This window comes from Kogia breviceps, chromosome 7, assembly GCF_026419965.1.
Source record: "Kogia breviceps isolate mKogBre1 chromosome 7, mKogBre1 haplotype 1, whole genome shotgun sequence".
In the NCBI taxonomy this organism is placed as follows: domain Eukaryota; kingdom Metazoa; phylum Chordata; class Mammalia; order Artiodactyla; family Physeteridae; genus Kogia; species Kogia breviceps.
The window spans coordinates 22,140,393-22,164,522 of record NC_081316.1 but is presented as its reverse complement, the minus strand read 5'-3'; the positions used below and the strand labels follow the sequence as shown (position 1 = coordinate 22,164,522).

Below are 24,130 nucleotides of genomic sequence, written 5' to 3'. Positions count from 1 at the left end.
TATTAGTACATTAGCTGGTTACTCCGTTGTTTCCCAGAAGAGAAATCTCCCTTAAAGATTAAATGATAAGTAACCCATTGGCATATGTAGACTCAGAGATGAGAGTTGGTGGTTGGGAGGCTTGCCTGTTGGGCTGCCCGGCTAGCTGTCCCTCCATCGTTTCCCACGCTTACCAGGAACGTTTGAGTCTGCACAGGGCAGCCCTTCCTTGGTGGGGAGGGGGCGTCTGCAGGCCGTGCTGCGGGGGCGGGGGCCTGGGCTGCAGCGTTCACATGTGGGCGCGCGTGCCGGGCCATGCCCCACCTCTTCGGGTTCAGGCCCCGCCATGGAGGCAGGAGGCCAGGCTGGAGGCTGTGGGGCGTTTTCCAGTTTTGCAGACGAGGAAACTGAGGCTCAGAGAGGTTGGACGGCTTCACACAGGTCCGGGCTTAAATCCAGAGCCGACGGCAAGGCAGGGCCGGGGCAGGGCCGTCCAGAGCCCAGGTGTGGCGGGGACGCGGCCCAGTGCTCTGAGCAGGCGTTATTGGTTACGGTTCATGGCATTTTACCCGGAGCTGTCATCACTCCTGCCTTGTCGGGGAGCTTTCTGTAGCCACACGCCGACAGGTGCCGAGGCCCAAGGCCAGCGACGTCTACACTGAGCGCTTTCCAGGGTGGCGGAGCTGTGTCTCGCCGGCTGGGAGGCTCTCCCCTTTTGACGCTTCTGTGCCCGGCTGTTTGGTTCGCTTTTGTATTTTCATGTACCCGGCTCTGTTGCTGGGTGCACTGCTTGGCGCCTTTGTGGTCTAGGCCACAGGAGCCCAGCTCGCGTTGGGCGAGGTGGAGGGGCGTCTCAGCAGCTCAGGGTGAGGCCGTGCCCACCGGCCGGCTCTCCCTTCATCTCTGCTGCTCTCTGCACCTGCTCTCTGTCCTCCGCGGGCCTGTGGCTTCTGTGTCACAACACCTCCTGACTTTGCCACCAGAGGCGTGAGATTTGGCTTCTTTGGTCTCAAGGTCAGGAAAACCCAGAAGAGTGTCGCTCGCCCACATGGAGGGAGCAGGCCCTTCCGAGAGCAGCGGAAGCGGCGGAGGGCTGTGATGTGCAGAGCCCTGCGCGACACGAGCCGTGTCCCGAGGTGGGAGAGGGGGCGGCCTGGGTCGGGGGTGGGGGGCTGGGGGCCGGCAGAGCCACGGCTGCGTGGGCCCCCAGCCCTCTCCTCACACCGCCTTCCTGCAGAGACCCTGTGGGCGCGCAGGGAAGGTGAGAAACTGCACCTCGGGAGCCAGCCAGCCCCAACTGACTTATGTCAGAATGTTGCCTGACTCATCCCACAGGTGAATCTTCCTGGGGAAGCAGGCTGTGTCCCAAACACTCAGAAGCCACGGTGAAAGAGACTCTTCCCTGCGGAATCTGCGTGTTGCAAATGCCTGTTTGTTAAAGCTCTGTGTTTGGCTTATTGCCCCCTGAGATGTGGACAGTGAGGCCAGTTAGATCCGTTTCTCTAGCGTGGCTTTCGCGTTTCCATCAGAAAGATGAAAGAATAGCACAGCGGTGGCCTCTGATGAGGTCGCCATGGTGCTGGACCTGACCCTGCCTCGGATGCAGAAACTCTGCCGCCTTCTCCCACCTGCTCAGGAGTGGGGGTGGGGGAGGGACTGGAGGGATTATGTGATGATTCGAGGGAGGTGTGTTTGCATCTTTACACCCGTTTTTGTCAACGGGTGTCATTCGTTTTGTCTTTTCTCATATTTGCAAGAGATCTTCTCTACCTAACCAGTGTCTCCTTCCAGGAGACGTGAGTTATTGGGAGTAAATACTGGTGTCCCAGGACCACGGTAGAGACTCCCCTGGGCTGCGTGGAAGGTCCCCGTGTGCCGAGGCCAGGGTTCCGCGGGGCTCCGTGGGGAGGGTCGGGTCTTGTCCAGGCCTGGTGGTGCTTCCAGGACAGAGGGCAGAGACATGGCTTGGACCACTCTTCAAAATGGGGAAGAACGGGCTTTTCAGTTGCTGTTTTACACGATCTCAGTTTTGGGTTGTAAAGATTCATGTGAGTCTGAACACGGTGTGTCCACCTGGAATGATCTAGATTGGGGCAGCGAATGCAGAGGCAGGCAATGGGTGAGTGGAGACAGGGGCCCGGAGCCGCTGCCCCATGCTGGCCTCACTGAGGCAGGGTCTGGGCTAGAGGGGTGCTGGATTTCCCAGTTTTCAGAGAGAAACTAGAACAAGGAAACAACCTATGTGTGCACCTCGCTTTCTAAGCACATTGAGAGCTGATCAGAATGGGCCCGAGGTGGCCCTGGGCTGCCTCTGCCTTTGTTCTTCTGAGTTTAAAGAGCTGTTTAGGAAATGAGTTTAAAACGAGGGGGCATCATCAGGAGCTTTGGCGTCTAAATGTGTGTGTGTCTCCTCTCAGGGCGTGGTGACTGCCGCCGCCAGCCTCATCACCACCTTAGCACAGAAGAACCCGGAAGAGTTTAAAACCTCTGTCTCTCTGGCCGTCTCCAGGTTAAGCAGAGTAAGTCTTTCGAGGGGAACGGAACTTGGTGGGTTTTGGTCTTAGTTATTTTCTTTAATTAATGTATGTACAGGGCTTCCCTGGTGGCGCAGTGGTTGAGAATCCGCCTGCCGATGCAGGGGATACAGGTTCGTGCCCCGGTCCGGGAAGATCCCACATGCCGCGGAGCGGCTGGGCCCGTGAGCCATGGCCGCTGAGCCTGCGCGTCCGGAGCCTGTGCCCCGCAACGGGAGAGGCCACAACAGTGAGAGGCCCGCGTACCACAAAAAAAAAAAAAAAAAAAAAAAAATTAATGTATGTACTTTTTGGAATGCAAGATGTTTGGGTCAGTTTGTAAGTTCAGGGGTGGAAACGTGTCTTAGTTAATAGCTGATTGGCTTTTCTTTCGACCTTTTTGTCAGAAATGCCCTGTTCGTGCGGCAGAGCGCACAGAGCAGAGCAGGTCAGCCCCTGGCCCCGCTACAGGGAGGGAGCATCCTCAAACTGCATTCAGCTCTGCGCGTTAAATTTTGTGTGACGAGGTCACACAGCATATGTTGTTTTGTGATTGGCTTGCTTTGCTCAACATGTGAAGTTGGCGAAGTGTTTCAAGTGCCGATGGTTGATCCCTGCTGCCGTGCAGCGTCTGTGCCCCAACCGCCTGTGCCTCTTCTTGTCCAGCACTTAGCCGTCCCCCTGGAGGTGACTGTGAGAGGCCTGCCCCCTGCCCAGCGCCGGAGCCGTCTTGCGTCGTGATCCGGTCTACGTTTTCCTGATTATCTGCAGGCTGGGGCAGCTTCGCACGTCTACTAGCTTTTTGATACCTTCTTTTGTGAGGAGCCTGTTTGGTCTTTCACCCATTTTCCCATGGTGTTGTCTTTTGTGTTGTTTTATAGAAGTTCTTATTTTATTTTGTTAATTTACCTTAATTTTGTATTTATTTTTACATTTATATTATTCTTTTGGCCGCGCCACGTGGCGTGTGGGATCTTAGTTCCCGACCAGGGATCGAACATGGGCCCCCTGCAGTGACAGCAGTGGAAGTGCGGAGTCTTATCCACTGGACCGCCAGGGAAGTCCCCTTTATATATTTTATCTATTTAAAAAATTATTTATTTATTTATTTATTTTTGGCTGCATTGGGTCTTCGTTGCTGCGCGTGGGCTTTCTCTAGTTGCGGTGAGTGGGGGCTGCTCTTCGTTACGGTGTGTGGGCTTTTCATTGCGGGGGCTTCTCTTGTTGAGGAGCATGGGCTCTAGGCACGCAGGCTTCCATAGTTGTGGCACACAGGCTCAGTAGTTGTGGCTCGCAAGCTCTAGAGCACAGGCTCAGTAGTTGTGGCTCGCAGGCTCTAGAGCGCAGGCTCAGTAGTTGTGGCGCACGAGCTTAGTTGCTTTGCAGTATGTGGGATCTTCCTGGACCAGGGCTCGAACCTGTGTCCTCTGCATTGGCAGGCAGATTTTTTTTTTTTTTTTGCGGTACGCAGGCCTCTCACTGCTGTGGCCTCTCCCGTTGTGGAGGGCAGACTCCGGACGCGCAGGCTCAGTGGCCATGGCTCACGGGCCCAGCCGCTCCCGCAGCATGTGGGATCTTCCCGGACCGGGGCACGAACCGTGTCCCCTGCATTGGCAGGCGGACTCTCAACCACTGCGCCACCAGGGAAGCCTTGCCATTTCAGTCTCTTATGAAGTCTTCTGTGATCAGAAATTGCACATTTTAATATAGTCAGACTTACTAATCCTTTCCTGTATGGTTAATGCCTTCGTGTCCTTAAATGTCTGAAGTTGTTCCCTATTCTGAGGGCTCGCGTGCAGGTTGACGTTCCACCTGGGACAGGTGTCTCTGTGTGGTGCTGCTTTCTCCCCGCAGACTCTGCGCGCTGCCCCTTGGTCCCACACCAGCAGCCGGGTCTGTGCTGCCCTCCGTTGGTTTCTCTGTACATCTTTGCACCAGTGGTGTGACTTTGGGTTAAATTGATGTCTAGTGGGGCCAGTGTTCCCCCACTCAACAGAATCCTACTGGGGCTGCCTTTAATCTGTAGGTCAGTTTTGGGAGAATTCAAATCTATGTAGTATTGAGATTTTCAATCTATGACCATGGTGTTTCTCTCCATTTACTTAGTCTTTAATTTCTCTCAAAAATGTTTCAGCTTCTTGAGTAGAGGTTCTTTTATTTTTTTAGTCGACTTGTTTTTATATACTTTATTTAAAAAATGCTATTCTCGGGCTTCCCTGGTGGCGCAGTGGTTGAGAATCCGCCTGCCAATGCAGGAGACACGGGTTCGTGCCCGGGTCTGGGAAGATCCCACATGCCGCGGAGTGGCTGGGCCCATGAGCCATGGCCGCCGAGCCTGTGTGTCGGGAGCCTGTGCTCTGCAACGGGAGAGGCCACAACAGTGAGAGGCCCGCGTACCACAAAAAAAAAAAAAAAAAAAAATGCTATTCTCAATGGTACCCTAAAAGTGTTATTATACAATAGTGTATGCTGGTTTGCACAGTTGGTTTTTGTATGTTGCTCACCTATTAATTTTGGTAATTTATACGTGTATGGCTTTGGGTCTTCTTTGTATTCCGTCATGTGGTCTGTGGACAATGACAGTTTTTTTCCTTTCCCAGTCCACTTTGGTTTATACTTTCCCCTTTATGGCTCCAATCCGGACATCCACTGCAGTGTTGAATGTGAGAGATAATTGGTGTCTTGTTTCTACTCTCGAAGGGAAGGTCTACGATGTTTCACTGTTAAGTAGGCTGGTTTTGTCAGTGTTCCTTCTCTTTGCCACATTAAGGAAATTCCTTTCTATATCTTTGCTAACATTTTTATCATTAATTAACTGGTGAAGCCATTTGAATTTAGGGTTTTCTTTGTGAGACAACTTCTAATTATGCATTCAATTCACATTCAGTTCTTGACATTTGCTAACTTGTGTAAATATTGAGACATATTGGCAGGAAGTTATTCTGTGTGTCAGCTTCATAGCGACGTCTCCCATCTCCATTTTGACGCTGGATATTTGCCCTTTTCATTTTTTGCTTGAGTAATCCCATCAGGTGTGTAAGAATTTCTTTTGACTTTGTTGGTCCTATTTTGATTTTTCTACCTTATTACTTTCTGCTTATATCTTTATTGTTTTCTCTACTTTCTTTGGGTTAATTTGCCTGGTCTCTTTCCGAATCCTTCAGATGAATTCTTCAATGCTTTTGTTTCTGTATTTGTTTCATTGTGTGCATTTAAAGCTGTAAGTTTGTCTCTCAAGTGTGGCCTTAGCTGCATGCGATGTGTTTGAAAGGCAGCCTTTGTTGGCGGCTGTGTCCACGCGGTGGCGCAGTCCTTCTTCCACTTGGTGCGCCCGCACCTGCTTCTGCTGGTCCCGTCAGTGCTTTACACGGCTTGGAGTTCACCCACTGCAGCAGTGGCCGGTCCCAGGTCACTCATGGCCTAGTGTCGCTCGCCGCTGCGAGCTTTGTGACAGGAGCCGCTCCGAGCTCCCAGACGCAGGACGTGGGGAGGCGCCGGGCTGCGTGTTGGTGGGCGTGTGCTGCTTTAGCGACAGTCCCGTGTTCAGGAGGCTGAGGGGGTGTCTGTCCTGCCCAGACTGCGTGGGACAGGCAGGTGGCAGCGTGATGGGAGGCCGCTAGCTCTGGGGCCTGGGCAGCTCACAGCGGGGCCTGTGCGCGGGGCGGTGTGGGTGCAGGGCCGGGAACCGAAGGCCTCCCTTCTGCGTTTAATGCACTTTCCCAGTCTAGGCTCCGAGAACTCTGTACCGAGGGCGGCGTTGCTGTTGGTGCTCTCGAGGGTGAGGGTCGGGTGCCCAGGGTTTGTGTCCCGCGGGGGAGGGGCGTCATCGTGCAGTGGCTCCTCCTGGGGCCTGGGCGGCTGTGCTCCTGCCCTGCAGACACAGACAAGTGTGCCTCACGCTCTCAGCACACCCGCCCACGGTGTCTCATCCCCCTGTGCTGTCTTGCAGATCGTGACGTCGGCCTCCACAGATCTCCAGGATTACACGTACTATTTCGTCCCGGCTCCCTGGCTATCAGTCAAACTTCTGAGGCTGCTGCAGTGCTACCCGCCCCCAGGTGACAGCCGTGCAGCAGAGGCCTCTCCGCAGGGGTTTACTGCAGCGTTTTAGGGTTAGGTCTCCTGTTTGCTATCTTTAAAGTCCTCTCCGGTGCTGGCTCTTGTTCTCTGGATCTTTCTGTGATGCTGCCATGGCTCTTGGCTTTCCCCAGCAGCTGGTAGAGAAATCACAATTTTGGTACGGCTCGGGGTGATCTCTGCTTTTATGAATAATTCTGGAAACTGTTTGAAACCTTACATCCTAAGTTGTTAACAATCTGTGAAACCTTAAAGTACGTATCACAGATGTTGTTATGTTCATGTTTTATTCTAAAATGTTACATTTGACTAGTATGGTAGGTGTCTAGAAATAGAATTTCCTGGTTGAAGAATGCACAAGAGAATTTGTGTTCAGTACTTCCAGATTGCCTCTACGAAGATGGTTTTGTTGTTGTAACCTTTACATTTTAATCTTCATTTGTGTTTGTACAAGGTATGTCTTTGTTAACTTCCAGTAACTTTCCATTCTGAGTCTGTTTTATACAAAAGCGTGAGCCGCACACCCTGTGGCAGAGCCCTGCATGGGAGCGGGAGCGGGACCCTGCCATGGCCTCTCCCTCTGGCCCACCGGCTGCCCTGTCTCCCCTGCGGCAGTAGTTCTCTCCGTGGAACTGACCTCTGCCTCCCTTATTCTGAGACCTGGGGCGACTCCGGCCCCCGATCGGGGTGAATCTCATCACCTTCCTCCTCCTTTCAGGCCCCTGCCCCCAACCCCAGGGCGGCTTTGGGGACCCTGCCATCAGTCCGCTCAGGTGCGCAGGGCCCACCCTCCCTGAGCAGCTGGTGGTTGTGCAGGTGCCTTAGGTGCGCTGCAACAGTTTCTGGAGTTCTGGTGTTTTTATTGTTTTCTTAGTCTTTTTTTGGTCCATTATTTCTTTTCTTCTGGTTTGACTAGAACTTAAAAAGTTTCTTTCTCATTTTATTGCTCTTCAGAGTGTTTTCTCTATTTCTATTGGTAATAGCAGGTAGAGGAAAAAACCTTTTGCCCCCCTCTTCCCTCCAACTTTTACATCATGTGTTTTGTCCACGTTTCTGAGATTTTATTTTCCTTGACTTATATAATCTATATTTCAGCAAAAACTTGTGTATGTTATTTGTGTTAAAATGTATGTGTAGTTACCCTGGCTGTTAAATCCTCTTATTGTAAGCAGCCACACGGTTTGAGTAGGGGTCCTTGCCCTTCGTTTTGGGCTTGTGAGATGAGGGGTACCAATACTCAGGCGGGGCGGCCACGGGGGCCAAGGGGAGCCGGGCCAACGTCTGTCTGTCTTGCCCAGAAGACCCTGCAGTGCGAGGCCGCCTGACTGAGTGCCTGGAGACGATTCTGAACAAAGCCCAGGAGCCGCCCAAGTCCAAGAAGGTGCAGCACTCCAATGCCAAGAATGCCGTGCTCTTCGAGGCCATCAGCCTCATCATCCACCATGACAGGTAGGCCCCCATGGCCTGGTCCCTACGCCACCCTCCTTGGCGGGCCTGAGGGCGCAGTGCTCTGAGCTGCCCCGTGCGCACTCTGGCCTCAGATCCTCAACACTGTGAGCTTGACTGCCGTGGTCTCACTTCCCCCAGAGGGCTCCCCCGCTTCTCTTGGGCATCCTGCCTGACCCGCTGCTCCCAGGGCCACCTGGGAATGCAGCGTGAGCACGTGTGTCCTGTAGGCTTTGTTGGTCCAAGGCTGTGGTGGGAAAGCGTGTGGAGGTGGCACAAGGAGGGGAGGGGAGGGGGAGGGGAGGGGGTAGGGGGGTGCTCTGCGGCCCCGCCTTCCTGCAGCGCTTCTGCCAGGTACAGCTGCCTGAGCTCAGCGGTCCACGGGGTTGGGCACCGGTAACAAGTCTCTCCCTCTCGGAGCGGCCTCCTTGTCCTTGTTAACTGTTCAGAGGGCAGAGTAAAGAGGGAGCAGAGACTTATGCCAAGTTTCATGCAGTCGGTACTTAAATAGCCAGTAACCTCTTTTATATCATCTCCGTCTGTGCGTCTGTCTCTCGGCGTCGCGGCTTTCGTCCAGCTGTCGGCCAAGTGGGTTCTCTGGCTGAGAGCCCCCTCTGCCCGGCTGAGGCTTGGTGAAAGCTGGGTCCCCCTCCGCCCCCATCCCGCCAGCTTGGCGTGGAGGCTCGGAGTCTCAGCTGCCCTCGCCCCTCTGGAGTCAGGGGTTCTGCAGATGCACTCAGAAATGCTCTGGGGGACGCAAGGCGTGGGTCCTTGTGTGGTACCAACCAGAGTAAGCGTCAGCCCTTGCGTCCCGGGAGGCCGTGGTGGCCATGAACGTGGCACGGCCTAGGCCGAGTGGGGGACCCCTGCCCACCACCTCTCCCATCCGCACAGCGAGCCAAACCTGCTGGTCCGCGCCTGTAATCAGCTGGGCCAGTTCCTGCAGCATCGGGAGACCAACCTGCGCTACCTGGCCCTGGAGAGCATGTGCACGCTGGCCAGCTCCGAGTTCTCCCACGAGGCTGTGAAGACACACATCGAGACGGTCATCAACGCCCTAAAGGCAAGTGTGCTCTTCCGGGGGCTGCCTGGCCACGGGGGCGCCTTGTCCCTGCGTCACTCATGAGCTACCGGTGGGGTCCCGTGGTCACTTGGGGCCGTGCGCTTGGGCCCCGGGCGATCTGGCCGGCTGCGTGCGTCCCCGGGCTGTTCTGCGCTCTTCCCGCAAGAGACCATGACCACACAGGGCATCTCCTGCTGGGCTTGGCACGTGAGCAGAGCCACAATAAAAATTGGGATCAATAGAAACTGTTCTTTTTGGTAGAAGGATGAAATATTTTGTCCATGTCTCCGAGAAAACTCACTCCTTGCAGAAGAATATTTGCGTTTTTCAGGGAATTGAAATTCCAGAGCTGGAAGAGCCAAGCTGAGGTCTTCTGCTCTAATGAGGGTTGGTTCCTCAGGGTCAGACACAGCCACATCCTCTGCATTCCTGCATGTTAGAAAACTGAAGGCAGGTGGGGAAGCTACAGAACCCACCGTCTTGGTCCTGGGCTTACTGCTGAGAACACGTCTGACCCTGTTCCTTTGGGTTTGCGTGTATTTAATAGACATTTTTGGTGTGTGTTTTGAACAAGAGGCCGTACAAAGGTTTGGAATTTCGCTTTCTGGTGTTTCGAATTCCTCCTGGGTGGTTTTGGCATCTCTTTCAGTCACTGCCTGGATCAGAAAGACTTGCTCTTGCTGTGCCTGTGGCTGGGCCCATGGCAGCGCCTCTCATGCTATCCCGTGCTGGGGAGCAGCTGTGCTCTTGTTTCTGAGGGTCTGGGATGGGGCTGGGAGCCAGCACGGGGACAGGCTCTCAGGCAACGCGGAAGGGGCCGGTCTGTGACCACAAGCAGGTGGCTTCTGACCCACTCCCTGGGGATGGAGCGTGATCGTGATCTTGGCCGGTCCAGAGCCGCGGGGTCTTGAGTGCCGGAGTGAGGGGGGCAGTGGCGTGGCAAGTGAGGGGCTCTCAGGGCCCTGCATTTGGGTGCTGAGTGGGGAGAACTCCGAGTGAGCGTCAGGACGGGGGTGGGGTTGGGGGCATGCCTGAGCCTCCCAGCTCCGGACCATGGGAGGGCATGTGTCACGGCGGACTGCCACCGTCCCCTGCCTGGGCTTCTTTCATTTGGCCGTTGGCTCTGTGCTCGTTCCCCAGACGGAGCGGGACGTGAGCGTGCGGCAGCGGGCCGTGGACCTCCTCTACGCCATGTGCGACCGCAGCAACGCCCAGCAGATCGTGGCCGAGATGCTGAGCTACTTGGAGACGGCCGACTACTCTATCCGAGAAGAGATTGTGAGTTCTGGCGGCTTCTGTGTCATCACCAGCACCGATGCTTGTGTGTCTCAGCTGAAGTACTTCCTTACAGCCTTCGTTGAGAACCTACTACATACTGGATGAAAGAGTCCTTTGCTTTAGCTTTTTTATCAGCATTTTCAGTGGAGCCTTCCAGTCTTTCAGAATCACTTTGCAGAGGCCCTCCCCTCCTCCCCCTCCCCCTCCCGTGCGGAGGTCCCAGGAGGCAGGTGCTCAGCACAGAGGGAGCAGGGCGTGCGTGGGGGGCGGGTGTAGCGGGGACACAGGCCGGCGTGGCAGTGAGGGGCCCCCAGCGCCCAGCTTTGGGGCCAGCTCTGGGCTTGAAGGACTTGAAGCCGAGGGCGGTGACGAGGCAGGTGTTCTGGAACGACACTCTGGGGTCGTTACGGAGGGTCGACTTGGAGGCCAGAGGGTGTGCAGAGCAGGTGGACGGGGGCTCTGGGGCGCGGTCAGGAGGTCACGCTGGGGAAGGTGGGTGTGAGGGCGGCAGCGCGGGGCGCCAGGCTCCAGGTTGGCAGCCGATTCTGCTCAGGGCAGGTTCAGTGCAGGAGGAGGCTGTACCTTGGGGAGGTGAGGGGTCTGCTTTCCACAGCCCGGAGCAGGTGCCCTGGGGAGCTGGTGAGAAGGGCTGTTGGAGCAGGAGGCCCAGCAAGTGCGGGCGGCTCTTTGCCAGTGGGGCTGCCTGGGCTGTGGGCAAGGCGGGCGGGGCTCGCCGTGCCTCTTGCAGCTGTGGCCGTCTCGCCTGTTCTCCCTTGACACGTCCTTCCGCGTCTGCTCCTGGAACCTTAGACTTACGGGCTCCTTTGAGAAGTGGGGGTCGCTTTGGCGTGGGTTCAGGCCCTTCTGAGGCCCTCCCTGAGTGGCCGTGCCCTGCAGGTGCTGAAGGTCGCCATCCTGGCAGAGAAGTACGCTGTGGACTACACGTGGTATGTGGACACCATCCTGAACCTGATCCGCATCGCTGGAGACTACGTGAGCGAGGAGGTGTGGTACCGCGTCATCCAGATCGTCATCAACCGGGACGACGTGCAGGGCTACGCCGCCAAGACGGTGTTTGAGGTGTGGCCCCGCCCCGCCCCTGCCAGCCTTCCTGCAGGCTGGGCTCCAGCACTGCTCCTGCCTCCGTTGGAGTCTCAGTGCCCTCTCTCCCTGATTTCAACACGGCGACCCCGGATGAGAGGCTCTTGGTCAGCGAGCGGCCTCCTGAGCAAGCTGCCCGGGCCGGGGCCTCAGACTGGCCTCTGTGTGTCTGAGAGCAGGCGTGGGGCCGCCGCGGTGGGTTCGCGGTCTCCATCGGCGAGGGCCGTGTGCCCCCACCCCTGCCCAGGGCCCAAGTGTCAGTTTTTGAGAGCAGCTCTCGTTCCAGGGCTGGGATTGGCCGTGGCCTTGTCCATGGGGCTCCCCAGCTACCGACCCCTCTGCTGAAGTGGCCAGGAGAGAGGATGGGGTGGGGAGTGCATTTGGGAGGGACTCAGGAGGCTCTGGAGGCTGCGGCCATGTGCAGAGCAGGCTCCCCGGGAGGGCAGCCTGAGCCCACTCTCCTGGCTCATCACGCGGCTCGGTGTCTTTCTCCGGAGGCCGAGCACTGCTGGTGCCTCCTCTGCCTGGGCACCAGGCTCACCACGCGTGCTCTTCCGTAGGCGCTGCAGGCCCCAGCATGCCACGAGAACCTGGTCAAAGTCGGTGGCTACATCCTAGGGGAGTTTGGGAACTTGATAGCAGGAGACCCGAGATCCAGGTGAGTCACCCCGGGGGCCGGGAGTCCCGCGTCCAGTGCCGGGCCTGTGCCCACTGGTTTTCACCCGATGGCCTAGTAGAGGCCAGCTGATGTCCCGAGCTCCCCAGGACAGCCCGTAGCTAGGGCACATCCACTCTGGTTGACTGTACAGAACACGGGGATTCTGGGGGCAGAGGAGGTGTGGCCGATGGCCAGCGCTGTTCAGAGGGAGGCCAGGACTCGGCCTAGAGCTAGAATGCGCAGGTTCTGGCTGAGTGTGGGCTTGTCTCCCCGCGTCACTCCGCGCTCACTCCCTGTCCTGCGGGGACACCCGGGGGTCAGGCCCAGGTGGGGTGGGCCAGGCAGGGCGTGCGGCGTGGAGGTGACGCCGTGCCCCATTTGTGCCCCCCCCAGCCCCCTGACCCAGTTCCACCTGCTGCACTCCAAGTTCCACCTGTGCAGCGTCCCCACCAGGGCGCTCCTTCTGTCCACTTACATCAAGTTCGTGAACCTCTTCCCGGAGGTGAAGGGCACCATCCAGGATGTGCTGCGCAGTGACAGCCAGCTGAAGAACGCTGATGTGGAGCTGCAGCAGCGCGCCGTCGAGTACCTGCGGCTCAGCACCGTCGCCAGCACCGACATCCTGGTGCGCCACGCTGCTCTATGCCCGCCCCCACCCCCCGCCTTGGCTGCCCTGTCTGGGGGCCAGAGGCCATGGGGCTTTTGTGCTGCGCTGACCCAGGGCTCCTTCCCCCCAGGCGACTGTCCTGGAGGAGATGCCTCCATTTCCAGAACGGGAGTCTTCTATCCTGGCTAAGCTCAAGAAGAAGAAGGGCCCCAGCACGGTGACCGACCTGGAGGAGGCCAAGCGGGAGAGGAGTGCCGATGTCAACGGGGGCCCTGAGCCCGCCCCGGCCAGCACCAGCGTTGTGGTGGGTCCCCTCCTGAGGGCCGTGCCCTGTGTGAGCTCCTGGGGCACCTGGTCCCCGAGATCCGTGACCCTGGACTGTTGTCGTCGGGGGGCAGGCTGACTCAGATGCCTGTGTCTGTCGGCCAGACTGTGTCTGTCGGATGGTTGTCTGGGGTCCACGGTTAGCTCCCACGTCTCTCCTCGGCTTTGGATTTAGAAGACGTGGTCACCCGTCTCTTGAACGACTGCCGTATAGTCCCACGCCCCTCGCTGGTTTCCAGTGGACCCGCCTCCTGCTGTCCTCAGAGGTTTTTCACTAGTGAGTGCATTAGAGCAGGCGTCCTGTTCATGCATGATGCCCTGAGAACGTGTCCTTTGACGTTTGTCGGGGAAAATGCCGTTTTGAGAGTTGTGTTTCCTTTCTTGGCTCGCTGGAGGGAGCCCGGGGAGCAGGTGCGTCAGCCCTGCTGGGCAGCAGCCCCTGTGGCCCTGCAAGTGGCTCCCGAGGACCTTGGGCTTTATGCTTGGTCCGTCGAGAGGCAGCCTGGAGAGCCGTGTCTCCTCTCTGGGATGCCGGTCCAGTGCCATGGACGGTGCTGCTTACACTGCCCGGCGGCCTCTGTGAGGGCGGGCCCCGCCGGTGGCATGTGCCCGCGTGTGGACAGCCCGGGGCCCAGGGGGTCTGCTCATCCAGAGCGTGCTCGCGTCTGGGTCCTGGCGCTTCTTGGGCGGCCGCCTGCCTGGCTCCACATCTCCTTGTGTGCCCCGGGGCCTCGGACCTGCCGTGAGGCCTGTGCTCAGACCTGGCCTGGCCCTTGATTTGGGGCCCTGTCACAGTCAGGACCTCGCGCCTGAGCCCTGATACCTTCTCTCCAGGGGCGCCCTTTGTGGCTCTGCGGATGTGAGTTCCCGTTTGTCCTCACGGCTCAGGGAGCTAGGGCAGGGGAGGCCTTAACGGGGCTGGGGAGTTGAGGCAGAAGCAGCAGGGCAGAAAAGAGGCTGGGGTCCCTCCTGGCTGGGACTCTCCTCCTGGTGTCTTCTTTCTCCTGTCTTCAAGCTCAGAAGGGAAGCCCTGCCTCAAAGTGGCATTGAGATGTCTGGATTTTACAAGAAAACCTGTGATGCCTTTTACTTTGTGTAATATTGGCCAGAATGCCTTTTATTTAGGGTCGTGGGTCATGCCAGGAGGTGATTTTCTTTGTGGCCTTCCTGGGAGCTCAGTGCAGCTGTGGCTTTGGGGTGCTTGCCTGTGCGCCTTGAGGGTGGGTGTCTGGAGGCCGCCAGTCCTCTGGGGGCTTTGAGCTGGCGGAGGAGCCCAGAGCCGTCCTGTGCCCTGTGGCGTGCGGCGCTTCGAGCAGGTGTAACCTGTACAGAGCCAGGTGCCAGGCCGGCTCCTGGGGAGGGTCTCCCCGAGTCCTGAGGAGGGGGAGGCGGCAAAGAGGCGGGGGGGGGGCGGTGTCCCAGTGCTGCAGGGTAGAGCCTGCACGTGGGGTCTGGGGAGGGAGCAGGCGTCTTAGCGGGGCCTCCTGAAGGAGCAGCCTTGCTTTTGTCTGTCCCGTATTTGACTTAATGGGACAGAAGGGTTTTCCTACTTTAAAAAGCACTTGCACTGTTCTTTGGGAACCAGTGGAGACATTGTGCAGTAGGCGGCAGAGGTGCATTGACCTCGGCAGGCTGTGGGATCTGTGGCCCAGACAGAGGCCTTTCTCACGTCACTCACGGCAGGCTTGGCACCGCCCCCCCCCCCCCCCGCCCCCGGAGCAGCTCCTAACCTTGGGTGGCCAGGCTCCTGAAGACGGCCTCGCTGGTGGGAGGCTGTTGTGAGGGGCTGTGTGTGCGGGAGTGTCATCCCAGGTGCAGGGCCAAGGGCCCCTGTGGCCGTTTCATCGACTCTCCCCAACAGCGCAGAAGCTTCTGATGAAGCTCGACAGCTCCTCTGGGGGCCCCTCCCCTTCTCCTGGGGAGCCCAGCCTGGCCTGTTGGCTTTACCCAGGAGCCCCTTTCACCCACAGCCGCCCGCTTCCGGGTCGCTTCCGGCCGCAGGGTGGGCCTGGCGTGCTGCCTGCCCTGGAGCCCCAGGAAGGAGGGCCCAGCACGCAGAGCAGAGCTCTCAGCTGGCTCAGGCCCACGTCCTGTCTGCGGGATGGGACATGTGTTCTATAACGCCTCTTTTGTCTCAGTGTGGACTCCATACAGGAGATCATCTACCTACACGTGTAATTTTTTAGAAATTCAGTGCAGTGCTCTAAATATAAAAGGGAAATAAGTAGTTATTTATGCTAACATAATGATTCCCATGTGTACGTCCTCAGCATGGCCTGAGGGCGGACTGGCCAGTGCCCAGGGTGGGTGCATCCACACTCCTGAGAAAGAAGGGGCGTTGGCCTCCTTTGGCTCTCAGCATGGCTGCCAGCGTGGCTGCGTTCCTGGAAAGATGAGTGCATAGTAAAACCGAGCAAGATGTTCACTGCAGTGACGAAAAGCGGCTCTCGGATGTAGTCTCAGGTGACTGACTGTAAGTGGATATTTGCCCTCAGGAGGGTCCACTGGGACATTTAAAAGTCATTCCAGATGAGTTCTCACAGGCCTGGTTCTCGCTGCGACGTGACCCTTGTGGTCATCAGGACCCTGCACGCTTCTGGAACTCGTACGCCCTGGCAGGGGCAGCGCCAGCTCTCTGTGCAGCTGGTGGGGGGACATCTGGGGAGTGAGAGTATGATGAGCTGCACTGTTGTGTCTCCTGTGAGTTTGGAGAGTCATTTTAGAAGGGCTTTGGTTTGTGTTCTTTGTCTTTTGCTTAGGGTCAAAAAGCAGCTGTTTAGGCACAACATTGTAAATCGACTATATTTCAATTAAAAAAAAAAGACGAAACAAAACAATGAAAAAAGCAATTATTAAAAAAAACCAACACTGTTCTGCAGGCATTTTATCTGCTTTTTCTCTGTAACGAAATAGAACATAGAAATGATTAAGGATGCACTCTAGTAAGCTACTTGCTTTTACTTCTTTCATCTTTCCAGACTTTTGTAGATGGTTGACAGTGACCTGCACAGTCTTCTCTCTGAAACCAGACACTTTTTTTCGGGGTGTGGGTGAGGTGCAGGCCCTTGTGCTTGCCTGGCGTGGTGCCCAGAAGGGTCTGTGCTGACCTTCTCCTTCCCTGTCTTCCAGTCCACGCCTTCTCCGTCAGCAGACCTCCTGGGGCTGGGGGCTGCACCCGCCGTCCCCACGGGACCTCCACCCTCCTCCGGCGGGCTGCTCGTGGACGTTTTCTCAGACTCACCCTCCGCGGTCGCTCCCCTGGCTCCCGGCTCCGAGGACAACTTCGCCAGGTAGTCTGCCTCCTGCATCCCGAGGACAGGGGCTCCCCCGGCCCGGCCAGGCCTGCACCCTGGGCGCCCTGCCTTCAGAGAGGGAGGAGGCTCAGGCTCTGGGCAGGTGAAGGAGTGGTGGGCGCCCTGCGTGCTGTCTGCTCCTGTGTGCTGCTCAGGACGCTTGTACTCTGCTCTCCGTTCGGTGCCCCTGGGCTCTCTAATCACTCCCCGTGTCTGCCCTCCATGCACCTAGCTTTTTTTTGAAGAAACGCTCTTCAGTTCACAATCACTGCTTTGTCCTGTGGGGTCTGCTTCCAAGGCCCGCTTCCTGCTCCTCTGCTGACCTGTTTCATCCTTGTCACCTCTGTCTGACCGGTGTCCCGATATTCACACCCCTGCTGTGGGCCAGCAGAGTCATGCCTGCGGTCGAATTGGCCCCGTTCCCCCACTTTTCAAGGCGAAATCCCAGGCTGCTCTTCCCCGCCCTTTGCTGCGCGGATCCTGTCCCTTTTCCCTGCTTGCTCTCTGTCCCTCTGTCTCTGCTGATCTAAATCCAGCCAGGAGGTGGGCTCCCCCTCCGAGAGGAGAGCGGGTGTGAATTCTGTTGTCTTCAAGGAGCGGCTGCTCGTCCTTGGTCTTTGTGACCACGGAAGAGTTCTTGTGGTTTTCTAGTTTCTCCAGTCTCTCTCCGTTCACCCTGCAAGCTAATACAGATTTCCTGTTGCTTGTTGGAAATGACTGGGGAGGGGCAGTTTTGCAGTGCCGCTAGTTGGCCATCTGTGGCTGAAAACAGACTCTCTCTTTTTTAAACTGAGGTATAGTTAGGTGGTTTACAACATCATACTAGTGTCAGCTGTACAACGTAGGGACTCAACTTTTTTAGGTTATATTCCGTTTAAAGTTATTACAAAAGAGTGGCTGCATTTCCCTGTGCTGTACAATATATCCTTGTAGCTTGTCTGTCTTATGCATAGCAGTTTGTACCTCTCACTCCGGTACCCTGTCTTCCCTCTCTCTTCTTTCTTCTCCTTTCTGGTAACCACTGGTTTGTTCTCTATATCTGTGAGTCTGTTTCTATTTTGTTATATTCATTTATTTTTCAGATTCCACATGTGAATGGCAGCATACGGTATTTGTCTTTCTCTGTCTGACATATTGCACTTAGCATGACGCCCTCCAAGTCCATTCATGTTGCAAATGACAGAATTTCATTTTTGTTATGGCTGAGTGAGTGTGTGTGTGTGTGTGTGTGTGTGTGTGTGTGTGTATTCCATCGTATATTATACCACATCTTTATCCACTCATCCGCTGACGGACACTTAGGTTGCTTCCATATCTTCACTTTTGTAAATAATGCTGCTGTGAATATTGGGATGTGTGTATCTTTTGAAATTAGTGTTTTCATTCTCCTTGAATATACCCAGGACTGGAATTGCTGGATCATGTGGTAGCCGTATTTTTAGTTTTTTGAGGAACCTCCATACTGTTTTCCAGTGTTTGCACCAATTTACATCCCCACCAACAGTGTGCAAGGGCTTCCTTTTCTCCACGTTCTCATCAGCACTTGTTATATGTGGTCTTTTTGATGATGGCCATTCTGACAGGTGTGAGGTGTTGTCTCTTTGTGGTTTTGATCCCCGTTTCCCTGATGATTAGTGATGTTGAGCATCTTTTCATGTGCCTGTTGGCATCTGTATGTCTTCTTTGGAAAAATGTCTGTTCAGGTGGTCTGCCCGTTTTTTAATTGGGTTATTTGGTTTTTCAATATTGGGTTGTATGAGCTGTTTATATGTTTTGGAAATTAACCTCTTATTGGTTTTACCATTTGCAAATATTTTCTCCCATTCAGTGGGTTGTCTTTTTGTTTTGTTGATGATTTCCTCTGCTGTGCAAAAGCTTTTAGGTTTAATTGGATCTCGTTTATCTCTGCGCATTTGTTTCCTTTGCCTGAGGAGCAGATCCGAGAAGACATTTGCTGCCGTTTATGTCAAAGAGTGCTCTGCCTATATTCTCTTCTAGGAGTTTTATGGTTTCAGGTCTTACATTTAGGTCTTTAATCCAGTTTGAGTTTATTTTTGTATGTAATGTGAGATGTTCTAGTTTCATGCTTTTCCATGTAGCTGTCCAGTTTTCCCAGCACCAGGGGAAGGGAGAGCAGGGGAGAGGGGAGGGGAGGACAGGAGGGGCAGGGAGGGCCGCCTGGGTGTGGGCGTGGGTGGGTGTGGGCTGTGGGCAGCCCCGGTGGAGGCCGTTTGGAGGCCAGCGCTGCGTGTCGGGTGGCCGAGCCTGTGGGCCGACCTGAACAAACGTGTGTGCTTTTGCCGTGGCGCCCGTGTCCTGAGTCAGTGGAAGCTGTTCACTGTTGAGCAGCACCTTCATGGAAAGCAGACGACCTGCTCCTGTGGTCATTCCTTGGTTGCGCCGTGTCACCCTCTCAGCTTACCTCCCATCTCTAGCGGGCGCTTTTAATGGTGTTCGTTGGAATATTTGCTGCTTTTCCCTTCCCTCATGTCCCAGAGAGGTTTTCCTGGTCTTCATGTTCTTTAAACCCTTTTTCAAAACTGATCTTGGTATTTTCGGTGGGTGGGTGGCTTTGAGTGACTCACATGCTGTCCCTTGTCCCCCAGGTTTGTCTGTAAAAATAATGGTGTGTTGTTTGAAAACCAGCTTCTTCAGATTGGACTGAAGTCTGAGTTTCGGCAGAATTTAGGTACGTGTTTTACTTTACTTGATGAAAACTTCTCTTAGAAGCTATGAGGAGAAAGTATTTCCAAATCACATATCTCAAAAGGGTCGAGTTTCTAGAATATATAGAGGACTCCAAATCAACAACAAAAAAACAACCCAGTTAAAAAACGGGCAAAAGTCTCAGACATTTCTCTAAGGAAGACATGCAGATGCCCAAAAGAGCATGAAAAGGTGCCCAGTCTGAGAAATGCAATCAGACCCATCGAGGTGCCACCTCACACGCATCAGCACGGCTGCTATAAAAGACAAAACAAGGGTTGGCGAGGACGTAGAGAAATTGGAAGCTTGTGCGCTGGGGGGATGTATTTGCTGCTGTGGCAAACAGTCTGGAGGTTTCTTAAAAAACTAAAAATAGAACTCCCATATATATGACCCAGCAATCCCTCTTCTGGGTATTTACCCAAAAGAATTGAAAGGAAAGCAGGGACTGGAACAGGTACTCACACGCCCACGTTCACAGTCACCAGCAGGTGGAGGCAACCCAAGTGTCCATCCGTTGCAGTGGATACACAAAGTGTGGTTTAAACACACAATGCAACATTACTCAGCCTGGCTCCACAGGGTGAACCCTGAGGACATTACACTCAGTGAAATAATCCAGTCACAGATGGACTAATTCTGTCTGATTCCACTCCCAGGAGGTCCCTGGAGGAGTCACATCCACAGAGACAGAAAAGTAGACGGTGGGGCCCAGGGCTGGGGGAGGGGAGAGGGTGAGTGTTCATGGGGACAGAGCGTCCATTTGGGAAGACAGAATGTTCTGGGGATGATGGTGGGGAAGGTAACATGACCATGTGAATGTGCTTTGTGCCCCGCCCTGTGCACCTAGAAACGGCTGAGACGGTAAATTGCAGGGTATATACTGTATGTTTTACCACATTTTTTAAAAAAAGCTTTCTGTTTCCCCCAGCCCCCCAAAATTATGCCCACTGACTACTGGGGCTGCTGCCGAGGGGCCCTGTGGGCTGCTGGCCCCGCCTCCCTCTTGGCACCGTCATGGAGCCTTGTCTGCGGAAACGAGTGGAGGGTGGGAAGGCAGCGCGTCTGCCCTGCAGGGCCCCTCAGACTCCTTCTCACTGAGGACGGACGGAGGTGTTCGTTTCTCATTTGATGAAGGGGTTAGGCTCCAGGCCACGGTGGCGTCAAGCAGGAGCCGTGGTGTTTCTTAGTCTGTGGGGGAGGCATGCCCACCTGTGCGTCCTCTTCAGGAGATTTGAAGTTCACGTTCCATTCTGAATTCTGAGGGCCTAAAGACGTTCACAGAGGTCTGTGTGGCAGTTTCTGCTGTGCTGGCTCTGAGCCCCCCAAGTGCCGAGGCCAAGGGCTCGGGGTGTCCCTTGTGGGGGCCGGGGCTCTGGTTTCCTCCATGCAGCTCAGGAGGCTGTGGCGTGTCGTGGGAATAAGCTACTTTGCTTCCTTCTAGGCCGGATGTTCATATTTTACGGTAATAAGACCTCCACGCAGTTTCTGAGCTTTACCCCTACGCTCATCTGTTCGGACGACCTCCAGGCCAATATCCTTGGTTCTGTTGCCCCTGGCCCCTGGCAGAAGCGGGTGGAGGATAGACTAGGAGGACATCTCCAGGTGCTGTTACTGCAGCCTCAGGGTACCTTCCCACACTCAGGTTGCTTGTTTATAACGCTGGTGAAGTACATGCTGGCCTGTTCCGGCCTCCACATCCGTTGGGGCTCTGGTCTCCTTGGGAAGCCTCCCAGGGAGCTGCTGCCCAGGCTGAGCAAGTGATGGGCCATCTGGGATGAACTGCGACCGGAGACAGTCCCATATAAACGGCGGAACTGGGACGTGAGCTTCTCCAGCCCGTCAGCCTTGCCATCCAGGTGTCTTGTGCCCGCGAGGACGGGCCGCCCGTGTAAAGTGAGGGAGAAGGAGGCCCAGCTTGACCACCAAGGATGCCGCCTTCCCTGGAAAAGCTGTGTGAAGCAGGAACCTCCTTACTACAGGCCAGATCTATTTTTATTTTAAGATAAACACGTTTTAAACGTGGACCGTTAAAGCTAAATGTTTAAGGATAGTCATTAAAAACACATGTATGGCAGGTTTCGTCCGAGGTCAGGATGTGAGCTCCAACTCCTGCCGGGCCCCTTCTGGAGCCTCTCTGACCTCGGGGCTCACTGGGCTCAGCCCATGTTCCCAGCGTCACCACAGCTTCCTTGACACATGCACATCTGAGCCTGCAGACCAAGCCCGTGGACCCCACCGTGGACGGGGGCGCGCAGGTGCAGCAGGCCGTCAACATAGAGTGCGTGTCCGACTTCACCGAGGCGCCTGTCCTCAACATCCAGTTCAGGTGGGAGCCCCGGCCGAGGCATCAGCCACTCTTGCTGGACGTGGGGGTGTCAGGCTGGGCCGGCACATGGCTGTGACGCGGGACCTCTGCATCCTTTCTTCAGAGGGTGTGGTGAGGACCGAGGGGTGACCTGCCGTGCACACTCCAGCGTCTGCTACAGAGGGTGTGGGAAGTGGGGGAGGGAAAGGGTGCCCGGGGTCTGGGGCGCCGGGTGGGCGGAGCCTTCTTCCCAAGGCCCAGAGCTTTCAGGGGAGAGACCGAGGGGCCTATCCTGCTGCGGGCGCTGCCCAGCCCGCTGCTGCAGAGGTCAGCTGCAGAGGTCAGCGGCAGGGCGGTGGGCCCGCCAGGTCCTCATCTGGTGTGTGAGCTCCTACGTGTTGTACTCTGAGCGTGCACGCTGGTTTGACTAGTTTTTGTGACGTATCTGAGTTGCTTCTCGGCTCGTTCCTGCCATCTTTCAATGACTGCGGTAGAGTGCGCATGCCAGCCTTCCGTGTTGGGTATTTGTAAGGTTAAATTTTGAAAAAGCAGCTTTCCAAATATGAAGTATACAGAGACCTGCAGATAGTGTACTTTGTAAAATTTAGGGAAAATTTCGTAGGCACACTGTTTTCTTTTAGTCTTTTCATGGAAAAAAGAAAAAACCCACACGATTTAAACTTGGAGTTGTAGGACACGGACTGCTGGGGAACGGGAAGAGGTGGCGCCTGTCCCCGGCGGTGTGACCAGCCCGGCAGCCTTGGCTGGGGGTGGCGGGGGCACGTTCCCCGATGCCCTCGGCCATCGATGACGGTGCGCCGGAGATGGACCAGCCTCCCTGGAGCCCCGGGCTGCCCTTCCAGATCTTTCTGCCCCGCCTTTGGCACGTGGCCCCTCTGTGCCCTGGAGGTGGCACACTCGGTACGTGGACTCTTGCCAGCACATCTCTGTGTTGCTCACAGGTACGGGGGAACCTTTCAGAATGTGTCTGTGAAGCTGCCTATCACCCTCAACAAGTTTTTCCAGCCCACGGAAATGGCTTCTCAGGATTTCTTCCAGCGCTGGAAGCAGCTGAGCAAGTGAGTGGTGCCCTGTCTCGCTGGCTGGGCGGGGGGCCTTGGCTCTGGCTCAGCTGACGGCACTCGCACTGGCCTCTGTTTCCCACAGTCCCCAGCAGGAAGTGCAGAATATCTTCAAGGCGAAGCATCCAATGGACACAGAGATCACCAAAGCCAAGGTAAATGTCTTGCTGTGGACGTTCCCAGGGTCGGGACACGACCAGAGCCCTCGGAGGAGGCTGTCGGCTTCTCCCCTCGGAGAACCCTCCACCTCTGCTGGCGCCGGCGCAAGGGGTTTCCTGTCTCTCCTGGTTCTTCCCGCAGATTATTGGCTTTGGTTCTGCACTCCTAGAGGAAGTTGATCCTAATCCTGCAAACTTTGTGGGAGCCGGTATCATACACACCAAAACCACCCAGATTGGATGCTTACTGCGTTTGGAACCGAATCTGCAAGCCCAGGTCAAGCCCCTTGAGGGAATCGCTGAATATGCTTAAATTTTTTTTTTTTTTTTTTTTTTTACTGTGGTGTAATTCACACACAGTGAGATATGCAGATAGATCCCAAATATGGTAGTTTGATGTGTTTCGACAGATGTGTACACCTGTGTAACCACCACCACCCGTTGGTGCGTGTAGCATTTCCATCGCCCCAGAAAGTTCTCTGGCATGCCCGCATCAGCCCTGGCCTCCGTAGGAGGCAGCGCCATGTGGCCCAGCATGGGGTCCGCCTGGCCCCAGGCTCCAGCAGTCACCGTGTTGCTGCCGTGTCCATGGTGGGTCCTCGTGGAGCATGTGGCCCTCCTTTGTGGGGAGGTGCCACGCTGGTTTGCCCAGTCCTCCTGTCGATGGACACCAGGCTGCCCCTGTTTCAGGAGGCATTGAATAGGGTTGCTGCAAACATCCGGACACGCCTTTGTGTGGATGTGTTTTCATGTCACGTGGGGAACACTCAGGGTGGGATGGCTGGCTCATGGGGTCTGGGCACGGTCAGCATTGCTGCTCCGACAGCGATGCGGTCTCAGACGCCCACCAGCTGCGCAGGAAGGTTCCCGTTAGTCCACATGCACACGAGCACTTGTTATTGTCAAACTGTTTTATTTTTGCCACTGAGAGCGTGTTCGATGCTTGAGTCTGTCAACAGTGGCACCTCCAGGGAAGGGCTGAGCAGGGGGGACTTGAGGGGCTGCTGGGCGGGGCTGGCCCCGCAGCGTCTGCCCTGGCACTGCCACTGACCTGCTGTCTCCTCTGTTTCAGATGTACCGACTCACGCTGCGGACGAGTAGAGAAACTGTCTCTCAGAGATTGTGTGAATTGCTTTCGGAACAGTTTTAATCAACAAGGACAGAGGGTCAAGGCTCCTGTGTCTGCGTTTTTCTTCATCTCCACTATCGTCTTCGTGGCCATGCTGCAAGTCCATGCCCTGTCTAGTGTTGCAGCCCCGGGTGCCTCCCAGCCCTGCTTCTCTGGCCTCGTCCCTTCTGGGGATGGATGGGGGGAGCCTGTGTGCTGTTGAGGAAGAAAAGGCTCAGCCTGGACCCAGCCGTCCTGCCAAGTCAGGAGGAGAGGGGCATGGATCCTGGGATCAACTCTGATAGAAATCAAGACAGTTCTGTGGTTAAGTCTACAAATTAAAGGGAATTTAGAAGTTTGAATGAAAATGGAAAGTTTTTTGAAATTTTATCACAATGCCAGTGCTGTCTTATTGGTAGCTCATCTCTG

General features: G+C 55.6%; 1 protein-coding gene across 4 annotated transcripts in view; it reads left to right on the top strand.

Annotated features, from left to right (window-relative positions):
• The window catches only part of AP2A2 (adaptor related protein complex 2 subunit alpha 2), a 63,736-nt gene extending 39,667 nt beyond the window's left edge, over positions 1-24,069 (top strand). For 2 of the 4 annotated variants that reach the window (XM_067037872.1, XM_067037874.1), the window contains exons 6-22: positions 2,397-2,498; positions 6,442-6,550; positions 7,871-8,018; positions 8,910-9,078; positions 10,219-10,356; positions 11,254-11,436; positions 12,018-12,115; positions 12,509-12,740; positions 12,853-13,026; positions 16,176-16,336; positions 18,946-19,028; positions 20,490-20,579; positions 21,251-21,374; positions 22,316-22,432; positions 22,521-22,590; positions 22,736-22,870; positions 23,666-24,069. In XM_067037872.1, coding sequence (XP_066893973.1) covers positions 2,397-2,498; positions 6,442-6,550; positions 7,871-8,018; positions 8,910-9,078; positions 10,219-10,356; positions 11,254-11,436; positions 12,018-12,115; positions 12,509-12,740; positions 12,853-13,026; positions 16,176-16,336; positions 18,946-19,028; positions 20,490-20,579; positions 21,251-21,374; positions 22,316-22,432; positions 22,521-22,590; positions 22,736-22,870; positions 23,666-23,743 — 2,211 coding nt within the window. In that variant the 3' untranslated portion in view covers positions 23,744-24,069. Of the gene's footprint in view, positions 1-2,396; positions 2,499-6,441; positions 6,551-7,867; positions 8,019-8,909; positions 9,079-10,218; positions 10,357-11,253; positions 11,437-12,017; positions 12,116-12,508; positions 12,741-12,852; positions 13,027-16,175; positions 16,337-18,945; positions 19,029-20,489; positions 20,582-21,250; positions 21,375-22,315; positions 22,433-22,520; positions 22,591-22,735; positions 22,871-23,665 lie in introns of all 4 variants that reach the window. The other 2 variants (XM_067037870.1, XM_067037873.1) reach the window with 2 other exon arrangements.
• The last annotated feature ends 61 nt before the right edge of the window (positions 24,070-24,130 follow it).